The sequence below is a fragment of the Panthera onca genome, chromosome A1 (genome assembly GCF_046562875.1).
Source record: "Panthera onca isolate mPanOnc1 chromosome A1, mPanOnc1 haplotype 2, whole genome shotgun sequence".
Taxonomy (NCBI): Eukaryota; Metazoa; Chordata; class Mammalia; order Carnivora; family Felidae; genus Panthera; species Panthera onca.
Window position 1 is genome coordinate 162,287,669 of NC_138339.1, and position 12,869 is coordinate 162,300,537.

Genomic DNA, 12,869 nt, shown 5'->3' on the forward strand with positions numbered 1-12,869 from the left:
CAGGAATATGAATTCGGTGTTGGCGAAATACTAAGCTACTCATTAAATTCATACGGAATCCCTCAGATTTTAAATGCACTTAATTTCCAGCTCTTTATGATTCTGTAACTCGTTCTGAAATGGGTCCCTTTAATTACCTAGCCACTATTACCTATTAATTGGAAGCATCATAGTCCAGTGAAGATCACTCTGGAAAATTCTCTGTGAAACTCGCAAATGCCCTGGGCTTCTGGATTCAGCATTTCCACAAGCAATATTCATTTAGCCTTCCAGATTTCTGATGTGAACACATGTCCGGAGCCAAAAAAAGCATCCTTTTACTTAAATTCTAGAAGTGGTCCCTTGGTTCCTGTGTCTGCCCCACGTAATATCTTACCTGAGCTACCTCTTCCAAAATGCTGGCCCTCCTCTGCCAAATGAGAAGAACAGGTTCATTCATAGTTTCTGTTCCCAAATCACTGAGAAATCAACAAGATGGAAATGGTTCTAATAAAGCTGTCATTTCTCTCCCTCCGCCCACATGTGGTACATTCTAGATCATGGAAGGTAGAGACAGCAGTATACTGCTCATCTTTTCGCTGAGAATGTTCCTTTCCCCAACCTCTTCCTTAAAGATGGGGATGATGCTTTATATTTCCAATCCCAAGCATCCAATGTGTAAGACATTCATATTGGCTGAATCCCACCCTTTCGGGGAGGGTCTATCTACATTCGATGCCAAGTATATACTCCTAATTTTGAGTTTTAGAAGTACGTATTCTTGTAGAGTAGTTAACACACATCACACTCAATTATGTTCATAGTAAATGCATATAGAGGACCAGGATTGGATATCTGTTGGGTGGCTCTGACCCCACTCTAAAGGTGGAAGAGTCTTGGTTTCAATTTCTCTAGGGGTCAAATTAAATCCATTTATTGGCTGTCACATTTTCTCATTGCCTATTTGTGCAGCTGGATATGGGGAGGTTAGGGAGACAGAATGAGGCTGCATTCCGTAGAAATCCAAAGCCACCACCAGGAACCAGGGCCATGGCAGAAGGGTCATCTTCACAAAGATAGGATGGGAGCAGCAAAATATTATCATTGGCTCCTTTTACATTTATACTCTAGACATTAAAATATAAATAGAAAATAAATTTTAGAAAATAAATAAATTTATGTAGTAATCACCTGCTTTATCATTTTAACCTCTGCATCAGTCCTAGCAAATACAAGGAGAGGGTTTACTAAGTACTAAGTACCCACCAGTGCTAAGTCAAAGGGAAGCCTCATTTCAAGTTTCATGTGTGAAACACTTAAGAAATATGTGAAGTTTATTCTCTGACCCAAGACTACACATTGGGGGTATGGGTGGGAAGGGGAGAGAAAACTTGGTCCTAATGATTTACTTATAAATGTCTAAGTAAGCTGTCCACCCATCAATAGATAATTCAATACATATTGGACTAATGTATCTGCTACATTCTAGGTATATTCTTAGAGGGCTCTGGATAATATGCAAGCAGATAATACTTCTGTGAATAATTCAGGGGCAGTAAAGGCATCAGTGTTTTACAAATTTGTATGTAAATCAACACAACTTTGGGGAGCTTGAGTGGCTCAGTCGCTTGAGTGTTCAGCTCTTGGTTTCTGCTCAGGTCATGATCTCATGGTTCGTGAGTTTAAGCCCCATGTCAGGCTCTGTGCTGACAGTGCAGAGCCTACTTGGGATTCTCTCTCTCTATCTCTCTCTCTCTCTCTCTCTCTCTCTCTCCCTCTCTCTGCCACTCTCCCTCCCATGTTCCCCTGCCAGTCTCTCTCTCTCTCTGTCTGTCTTAAAATAAATAAATTTTTAAAAATCAACACAACTTCAAGATTTTGGGGCCAGAAGCGAATGAAGGTGACATTAACTGAAGTAGAGAATAGAAGAAGAAATTTTGGTTTAGGAGGAGACAGGGAAGGATATTCAAAGGTGAAGGTGACAAGTAAGGAATGTAAGGATCTGGAGCTCAGCAGAAAGGTCTGAATGCAGATTTGGGAATCACTGGAGTGGGGGACAGGGAATGAAATGAGAAAAGGTAACGCCTTCTAGGAAAAACAAGTGGAAAGAGGAGAGAGTTACAGCCAGAGCGTTACACCACGGCCCTTAGCCTCAGCCCTCCCATGGAAACTGGGGCCAGCATCTGAGGGGTAAGAGAAGGAAACAGAGTTTCACATTGTTATAATTTGATTCTTCCTAAGAGTCAACTTCTGATCTAAGTGAAGCTGGACATTACAAATCTGCAACTACACTTCCAAGTTCTCTTGTGGCTGGAATAAAAGGGACTCTCAGAAAATATCTGGCATATAAGTTAATAAGTCTTCTTAAATTGTAACCAAAAAGGGGGCATGGGGAAGGGTCTGAGCAGAAAAGGAGGGAAAACATCACAGCATAAAGAATGTCTGTCCCCATCCCTGTCCATTCCTTTGACAGTGAGGAGAATTCAACTAGACAAGAGGAAGAAAGGATTCCAAATGGCAGTGGAGGCAAACCCACTTGTGTGGTTGATAGTTTAGTTCACTTACCATCCAAGGCCAACCTGAGAGGTGATGTGTTAAATGTTCTCACCACCAAAGAAGAAACCATTTAATTTTTTTTAAATAAAGGGACTGGTGGAAATTTGGGAAAGTGGTAAGTTTATGACCATTCTGGTGATGCCTTCACAAGTGTATACTTCTCTCCAAACTCATCAAGTTGTACACACTAAATGTATACAGCTGTTTTATGCCAATTATACCTCAGCAAAGTTGTTAAACGGACAAAACAACAAAAAAGAAGAAGCCGACTTGAAAGACAGGATGCTGTTGTGGACAAAAAGATGGTTTTTTAACTCAGGTAGACCTGAGAGAGCAATTATTTCTTGTAAGGCTCAATATCTGCACTCATACCACAGGAAGAAAATCCAACCTACTGCATATGTTCATCAGGACAGTGAAGTGACAAAAGTCATTTAAAGTATAGACATGCACAGAGTAAGCCTGCAAAGTGCTAGATACTAAAAGCATAACAAAGTCATTCCGTTGCATTTATTCTGCATTTAGTAAGAACATATTGTGGATTAGTTAGTAAAAGCTGACTGATATTTGGGAGGAGAAATTCTAATAGAGGAACTGCATTCCATTTACATTTTCTCTATGTAGACACTTCCTCTCTGTGTCCTTAGCTCTCCCACTCTGTCTTTCTCTTTGTGTCTCCCTCTCCCTTTCTCTTTTCCTTTTGCATGGTATATATCACAGAAAGTGAATTAAAAGCCCTAAAACAAAATGTAGAACATTTTTTTAGATGGAAAAGAATGTCGAACACATTTTACATTGATGTAGTACATTAAATTGACAAATTAACACTGAAGTATCACCAACTCTCAGAAGAGAACAATAAAGCATTGAAGATACTAAATTTGAAATTACAAAAATGCAACATTTAGAAAATGAAACAAAAATTCTGAATTGCTTCTCAATGATATAATACAAACCTTAGCATGAACAATATGTTGTCCTTTGAAAAAGTATATTTGATTCTTTACACTCAGCCTTGGAATTATGATAGAAAATGTATTTGTTTACACGAAGGTAGAAGTATAAAGTTTGAAATAATAATTTAAATGGAAAAAGTTGGTTCTCATGGCAATATTTTTATGTCTCAATTTCATAAACATGTACATTTCACTATTTCAGTAGTTTCAAGATAATTGAAAATATGACTACCATAATTGAATAAATACTTTTTCCTGACTACCTTTCTAGAAGTACAACATATGCTAGAGAGATTATACTGCCTCTAAAGAAATTGCTTACCTTTTTCAATGCAATTACATTTTTTAATTTTCAGAAATTAATACTTTTCCTGTGAAACACTGAAGTCTATTGGTACTCATATGGGAGTTTCCAGGGTAGATGAGAGACTCAAAAAAAAGTACTATTTCATTTGTTCATACTTAGGCCAGGTCCAAGGATAGAATTAGTATGTCATCTGCGATAGACTGAGTTTTTGTGCCCCCCCCCTACCCCGCAAAGTCATATATGAAAGCCCTAAAACTCAGTGTGATGATATCAGGAGTTGGGGCCTTTGGGATGAAAATTAGGGCTAGATGAAACCATGAGGTGTAGCCTCCATGATGGGATTAGTGCCTTTACAAGAAGAGGAAAAGACCAGAGCTACCTGTCTCCACCACCTGAGGATACAACGAGTAGGTGGCCATCTACCAGGAGGTGGCCAGGAATACCGCTCTCACTGATGATACCCCCTCCCGTTCTGACTTCCTAGACGCACCCCTAACTCTTCTAAGAGCACATCATTCTCCTAGTTGTTTGGGCCAGGACACACTTGCTGTTATCCTGGAGTCTGTTACTCCCTGTGGCAGGTAGGATTTGTGTTCCATAATTTTGCCTTCGGTGCTATGCCTGTAAATATGGTATAGTATCTGGGGAAAGGAATTAAGGCGGCTAATAAACTGAGCTTAAAACAGGGAGATTATTCTAGATGATCCAAGTGAGCCCATGGCCCTGAAAACACATGCACCTTGGAAGTGGAAGAAGGCGGCAAAAGATTCAGTCAGAGAGACGCAAGGACAGAAAAAGAAACAGGAGAAATTCCAAGCAGGAGACGGACACTTCAGCGCCCCTTCCCGACTCTGAAGATGGAGGAGGGGTTACGACTGATGGAACACGATGGCCCCTGGAGACTGGGAAAGTCAAGGAAAGCGATCCTCCCTTGGAACCTCCACAGAAAGCACTGAGGCCTGATGGCACCTGGATTTCAGCCCAGTGGGACCCAACCTGGACCTCTGACCCTTGGAACTATAAGATGAGGCACTCACACCCTCTTCAACCACGTACTGAAGCAGTGGTCGTTCGTTATGGCAGCAGTGTGAACTGATACACTCCGCATCAGCATTTCCTGTCCACTCTACCCTGAAAGTACATCCCCAGTGGACCATTTCTCAGCACACCCTCGCTCCACTTTGGTCCAAGCCACCCATTCGTGACCAGCTCACTGACAAAGGCTCCACACCGATTTCTCTGCTTCTGCCCTCACGATTCCTCATTAAAGTCAGAGTGCAGCAGCCAGGTTGATTCTGTTAATTCCTATGTGCTACCAGGTCTCTCTTCTGCTCAAGACCCCCCAGTGGCTTCAGAACTCACTGAGCGCAAAAGCCAAAATGCTTTCCCTGACCCTTGCAGTCCCTACCTGCTGGCTTCTTGCTTTCCATCGTCTTCATTTATTTTTCTGTTCCCACCACACTGGTTCCCACTGCCCCCCGCCCCCGCCCCAGGCTGGGATGCTCCCCCTCATGGCTCTGCACTCACACGAAATGCTCCTCCTCAGATATCCATACGCCCAACTCCCCACCTCCTTCTGGTCTTCCTCCCTCCATATTCCTCGTCGTCCACCATATTGTATACCTAACTCTACCTCATTATTTATGGTCACACACACTAGACAGTTGGGCATCCCAGAGCCAGATTTTGTCTGCTTCCTTCGCAGTTGCCTGCTGCATAATAAAGACTCAATAAATATTTGATAAATTAACACACTTTTCCTATGAAATACAGCTTCTGAGTTAGTTCTTTGGTCCTATCCCTACTGCTACTATCCCAACCCAGCTCACTCTAACACTGACTTGCCATTCCTGGATTCTCAGTCGGTGTCTTTACCCATACTTCTTACCTTTACCCTTCAATCCATTCTACAGGTAAACACCCCTGATTAATATTTGCTAAACGCTATTTGCAGCATGTGAGTTTTCTTCTTTGGAACATACAATGGCTCCCATTGTGTTCTGCTTCAGGGTGTGAAGTATCCACAATAATCCTATCTCCTGGAAACCAGTTTAGCAGCAGCCCTTTTCGCCCCTGCCCCTTTCTGACAAATCTCCATGCCTAGAACTCACGCTGGCAGCTGTTGGCCACACTGCCCAAGTGTGGTTTCGGCTTTCCTTCCTTCAGAGCCCCCGAAAAAACACCTTCTACCACCAACCACTCCCATTCTACCAGACTTCATTTCTACTGATCGTTTTCTACTTTATTATGAGGACTTTTCCCCTCTCTACTGAGATTAGAGGTTTTCTAAAGACAGGATTCATATCTCTTCCTGTTCTTGACCACCCAAGTGACATGCCTACCTCAGTATTAATTCAGATTTTATGTCTTCAATGTCTTCCCCTAATATTATATCTTATTATAAGTGTTACATATTATACATATATTAAATAGTTCCTCTTGTTCTCTGGGTTTATTATTTTGCCATTCTTAACTTTTTTAACCCAAACTGAGGCATTATTTGCCCTGTTGATACTTTACACGAGAGACTTTATAACTTTGCCAAGAAACTTTGTGGTTGCATTCCTTTTAAATCAATATAGGGCTTATGTCTACCTGCATTCTAATTTAGACCTGTTCCAACAACCACTGCTTGGTGAACTTGAACAAACTGCTTCAATTTTTCACTCAACAGCACTGGAAGGTACCAGCACCAGCAGAAGGGCCCAGTGAACCTGGCTGAGAGCACCACTGCCCCTCGAGGTGCTTCCAGCTCCACAGAGAAGATGGCTGTTACATGAAGAGCTAGAAGTGAAATATGAATAACAAAAAAGGAGCTACCTCCTACTCCTCTGGTATTCCTACCCATGAAGGAGACAATAACGAATTTTGCAGCACAATCTCATCCTCAAAGGAAACAATTTCATTGGGGGGGGGGGCGGGGGAAGAAAAAGGTTCATTAAAAATTGGGGAAATCACATGCTTTCCAGGTAGGCAGTTCTTTAAAAAAATATATATACAATAATTTCACCAAAAGTTTGCATTTTGTTCATTTTACTAAGAGACTTGGAGGTCTTAACTGTGTTCATTAGAAAGAGGATTTTTGGGGCGCCTGGGTGGCTCAGTTGGTTAAGCCTCCGACTTCAGCTCAGGTCACGATCTCACGGTCCGTGAGTTCGAGCCCCGCGTCGGGCTCTGGGCTGATGGCTCAGAGTCTGGAGCCTGCTTCCGATTCTGTCTCCCTCTCTCTCTGCCCCTCCCCCGTTCATGCTCTGTCTCTCTCTGTCTCAAAAATAAATAAACGTTAAAAAAAATTTAAAAAAAAAAAAAAGAAAGAAAGAGGATTTTCCCTGGACGATTTCAGACCTTCAGTAAAAAGCCCCAAATATTTAGAAGAAATGTTACCCTTCATCTCCCCACCAGGAAACCCACACAAGAAAACGTGTGTGCCCTGTACCTTCTTTGTCATCGTGGTGGATAATTGCATCCTGTATCATGTCAGCGAGGTTAAAATGAACTTTTTGATTCTTCCCATGCTTCAGCTTTTTCAGGAACCCTTCCTGCTTCTGAAATGCCTTCTCTCTTTCATAGTAGGCTTTGATCTGCTCACAGCGCATGCGTTTCACCAGCCGCTGCCGTTGGCCGAGGGGAAGGGACTCCAGCAGGCACTGGTCAATTTCCATCTCATGGGTTCGAAACACGTTACATAGCTGAAAGCAACCTGCGAGACACACGGTGAGAAAGTCAGTGGACCCACTGTCACGACAATACGGCAGCACCACAGAGCACGCTCGATTTCCCATTACCCACCCCAGAGGTCAGAAACTCACTCACTCCCCTTTGTGCTTGGCACGCAAGCACGCAGGCCAGCTTACAGACCAGGGGAGAAGCGAAGGGAACTGGTGTCACACTCAACATTGCATGGTGATAAAACAAATAAGAAAATTAGAGACAGATGTGTGGCTTTGCACAACGCAATTACTGGCAAACCATCCTTACTGTTTTTGTAAAGGCCTAAAAGTTTTACCGATGCATTAAAGCCCCTTCGTTGAATAATGCCAACTAAACTGTGTGTGAAATTCTGGCAGAAAGCCATTCCCAGTCTTTGAGCACAGCCTAATAAAACTGGTTTTGTATATCCCGATGACTCTGTGTATCTAATGGAATAGAACCTATGTAGCCTAGCAACTGTTCATGTGACACGCTGGATATTTTCCACCAACATATTGCTAAACACTTTTCTTAGTGATTGGTAATATCCCTTTCGAAGAGACCTAATAATGGTTAAGCAATGAGACAGATTTTTCTCTTGGCAATTCAAAGTCGTGGATAGAACTGTTGCCGTTGTGGTCTCTGTCTTATTAACATAGTGATTAACAAAGTGAGCTCTCCTTCTTGAAGCTGAAAATCTTCCCTTTCTTTCGCTAGGATATTCCTTCTTAATGCCACTCAAAACACCTGTAACGGAATCGTACAGACCCCTATGTTTACCACTAGAACAAATGTTACTCTTGGCAGAAAATTAACACTGAAAATTCTAGAATGTAATGCACAGGCTCAGATAAGCGTGGTATGTTCTTCCATTCAGATATCTATGATCTTAAGTCTCAAGCAAGTAAAAGCAGCGACGTGTGCCCCAAAGTGTGGTTGATCATACACTATATCTGGAAAGATCACTCAGAAAGGGGTCTGTTTCTTCGTCTTTGGAGATGTGCCCAGTTCCTCTGAAAGGGCCCCAAGTTGTGACAGTGCAAATTCCGTTTCTGTCTCACTTGAGGCTTTGCAAAGTGTCATTCTCACAACCGCCAGGCAAGACCATCTCTCTTTTGCAAATAAGGAAAACGAAGTTGAGCGAGGCTGTGATTTGTCCAAAACCAAAAAGAGGACTCTGTGACAGCCACAAATGTTCCATAAAGGCTCAAGAAAAGGACAGACTAAGAGCCGGGGATTCCCTACAGCCAGATACTTAACATCCATAAGGGGGACAGGGGAGAGGCAGAGTTGGGAAATTTTGTTTTGGTCGTTTTTTTAGCATTTGACAACATTTTAGAATCATATTAATTTCATAAACATCTCCATCTTTGTGAGTATTTGTAAGTGTGGTGTTGGAAAAAACACTATACATAAAGCATTCCCTTTCCAGTGACCTAACCACAGAGAGACAGCAGCAGTTCTGAAATAATGACAAATCACTCTGAAGTCTGTGTGATAAAAGCCAGGATCACCATCACAAACAGATCCTCTGGGACAGCTCATTAATAACGGCAGGAAAGATTCTCTGCTTTGCAACCTGTACCGAAAACTGTACGTGGGTTCCCGGGACACTGTGACTCCCGTGACCTTCCTGATTGGTCAGCAGGTGCCCAGGGAATCAGCAGAACCACGGGAAAACCCAGAGGGTCAGACCAGTGACCTCACAGAGTGTTACGTGCTGATCAGCAGGCAGTCGAAGGTGCAGGATAACCCAATAAACACAACAGTCTTCTAGTGTTCCGCTCATGAGAAAAACCTTCCTGTGAAATTTTCAATTAACTCTGAAGGAGTCTGTAGTGTCAGCTCACGATTTATCGAGCAGCCCTCTCGGTCTGTCAGAAAGGAGCGCTGAGGGATGTTCATAAATTAATTCTCTCACGATTTGGAAAATCAGAGGCCGAGGCTGTGAACTCCCACGTCCATCCATGTATAAAATGTTAACTTTTCACATATTTTCTTGTCAAATAATTCCCCATGCTTTGACTTCAAATGGTCTGAACTTCGAGATTTATTTTACGTTCTACAAGCACATCGGGCATTGTGACTTTCTTTTTGTCTAATTCTGGATGGACCAGCTGCATCATGTATACGTGCTGTAGTCAGTCTGTAAGACACCACACTAAAAATGACATAGTAATGGTAAATGGAGTTTTGAGGCAGTCCACCCAGAACCTGTGGAACTTGGTCACCAGGGCACTAAGAATAGCAGTCATTAGCACCTCAGGTGACAGTCTGGGCAGGCCAGGCAGGCAGGGGGGTGCGGCTGAAGAGGAACTACTGTGTCTGAGCTGGACAAGGCTGGCTGGCCTCCCCGGGCGGGGGGTCCCGGGCAGGCACTGGGTCTCAATTGTCCTGTAGCAGAGTTGACCTGGTTCTGCCTGCCCAGCGGCTGGACTGAGTGAGGGCTCTTCCCTGGAAAAGACTTTAATTCTTTCCCGCTATTTTGGCGCTCTTCACCCACCAAAGGCTATGCGTGCGCTAACACCATTTCCACTTCACACAAACCACCTTCTCACAATAATACGTGAGTTCCTTAGGATACAGGGCACGTGCTGTAGTAAAACAGAGCATATTTTCATTGTTGCGGCAGAGACTGACTAGGGAAACCCGTTCTCTTTTCTCCTTAAACACGTAAGTTGATGTCAGTTTTGACCTTCCCAGGGCTGGCTCATAAAAAGGAAAAAAAAAAAAGCCCACATGCACTTTAACATGTTCTAAACCTCCTACAGCCTATGGATATGGCAGCGTGGATACCACATAGCAAAGATGGTCCCAGGTAAGGAGCCTCGGTCCCCCCCATGGCTCCCTGGAGCACCTGCCACGAACCAGCCCCTGTCCTAACTCTTCATCTGACAAAGAAATTCACTTCGATTGTAGTTAGGCGCTGATATTTTGGGTTTTAACTCTTCCAGAAATTAACATCACCCTAGCTAGAGGGTGCCGTGGTTCAGAAGTTTGTTTGGTTTTCTTCGACCGTGTTAAATGGTGATCAAGGGAACAACCAAAGCTCTGCAGAATTTTGAATGACAGGACTGGACCATTGCTACCTATCAAGTGGGGTTCTAGCAAATTTGTAACAGTCAGAAGGGGTGGAGTGGGAATGAAATCGTTGACTTGTCACGTCTGCCTATTACCACGGTGCACAGTTCACAGTCAATTCCAAGCTACCACTGTCGCATTACTAAACAGAGAGATGAGAATACGTGCTCTCTCCACCTCAGTGTGGGGGCCAGCTTCCACACAACCACTGCATCAAGCCCACCATGGAGACTCATGGCTTCATTCTTGCATCGGAATCACAAATACTCAGGAAAAGATATTCCAGAAAGACCCCCAAGGTGTAAGAGAAGCAGCATCAAGAATTACCCACATCTCAAGAGAAAATAACTATAACATTAAGCATAACTGTGTGTGTGTGTATGTGTGTGCTACCCATTATATGTGTGTGTGTGTGTGTGTGTGTGTGTGTGTGTGTGTGTGTATTTGAGTCTGAGTCATCATAGGAAGCAGACAAGAAACCATATGCTTTAAAATTCCTAATCATCAAAATTATTCACTTGTAGAAGGTAATGTTAAATAACAGAAAAACTAGAAAAACTAAAACTGAGTTCCAATTGTAGGTATCACATTTTCTACTTATGACCTGGGGTGAAATTTTCAACATTTCTAAGATGTTTGAAATAAATAAAAAAGAGCTGGTGTTTCAAGTTTGCTGGGATACTTAAAAAATAGGAGATAGTTTGCAAAAAAAAAAAAAAAAATGTCCGGCACAAAGTAAATACTCAATGAACGGTAATTATTTTTAGGAGGAATATATCATGAGGATCTGTGTGTATACATGGAATACGTTAAGAGAACTGAAGAAAAAGGAATGTGTTATATGGAGAGTTCTCTCTCCCTTTTTTGCTCTTTCTGGTTCTACCATGAGCCAAGAATGTTCCCGGCACAAGGTCTTTGTACCTGCTACTCCCAGTGCTTGGAACATTCATCTGATGGAGGGAGGCTAAGTGGTTAGCATCCTTCCCTTCTCCTGGTCTTAGCTCAAAATCTCCAACCTCGTGATGCTTTCACAGGCCCCTTTATTTCTATTTGCAACTGTTCCCTAACAATATTTCCAATTCCTATTTCTTGCTTTTTCTCCTTAAGTTTTTATCGCCCTGAAATATATTTCTACAGCATCAATCATCACACTTAGACTGTATATTATACTCATACCAATGCTGTTTGTAAAATACACCAGATATTTTGTTTATCTATAAGCCCCCCCACCAAAAAGCATGAACTTGGACTGTTTTATCAGCAGTTGGAAGAGCAGATATTAAATATTTTTGTTGTTAATTAAATCAATGGCAGAAATATCATATGCATTACTACAACCTGACCCAGCACTGACATATAGTAGGTAGCAAATGCTTATGACTTGACCTACCCTTCTTTTGGCATGCGGGTTATATACATGGCTAATCTGAAATCCTAGATAAAAATTTAGAGACGTTTGGTGTGCCTGGGTCGTTCAGTTGGTTCAGCATCTGACTCTTGGTTTCGGCTCAGGTCCTGATCTTGTGGTTCATGAGTTCAAGCCCCACATCAGGCTCCAAGCCAACAGTGCAGAGCCTGCTTGGGATATTCTCTCTCTCATTCTCTCTCTCTCTCTCTCTCTCTCTCTCTCTCTCTCTCTCTCCCTCTCTCTCTCCCTCTCTCAAAATAAATAAACTTTTAAAAAATATTTACAGACATTTACCATAGGCAGAAATCCCTGCTCAGCAAATATGCATCTCCATAAAATAAAACTTGAGAGCTGGCAAATTAAATACATGAAGGAAACAGCAAAGATCTATGTTCAGAAATCATTATGGAACATCTAGTAAAAACTAGCAGCTTTGGTCTTGGAGACACTGTGCCGTGATCTCAGGATGCTGTGTTGTAGCAAGCCAGAAATATACAGAATAAAGTTAAGGAAAAGGCAACTAGGAAAATGAGGAAATTATTCTGGGGATACAACTGCCAGAAATGTCTTCCTCTCCATTAGACTCAGAACCTTCATGTGGTGGGGCGCCTGGGAGGCGCAATCGGTTGAGCATCTGACTTCGGCTCAGGTCATGATCTCATGGTTTGTGAGTTTGAGCCTCGCGGCAGTCTCTCCACTCAGCACAGAGCCTGATTCAGATCCTGTCTTCCTCTCTACCTCTCCCCTGCTCACTCTCGCTCACTCTCTCTCTCTGTCAAAAATAATACACATTAATTTTTTTTTTTTAATATTTAAATGAAATCTTCATGTAGCCACAGCACACTCACTGCGGGAGAGTTTTTGCAAAGTTATCCGTAAGTGCTAGATAAGA

The 12,869-nt window shown here is 42.5% G+C and overlaps 1 protein-coding gene across 2 annotated transcripts in view; it reads right to left on the reverse strand.

Annotated features, from left to right (window-relative positions):
- Nucleotides 1-12,869, reverse strand: part of MYO16 (myosin XVI) — a 611,293-nt gene that overhangs the window by 453,920 nt on the left and 144,504 nt on the right. For both annotated transcript variants that reach the window (XM_060636706.3, XM_060636705.3), the window contains exon 2: nucleotides 7,235-7,498. In XM_060636706.3, the coding sequence (XP_060492689.3) occupies nucleotides 7,235-7,460 (226 nt within the window). In that variant the 5' untranslated portion in view covers nucleotides 7,461-7,498. The remainder of the gene's footprint in view (nucleotides 1-7,234; nucleotides 7,499-12,869) is intronic.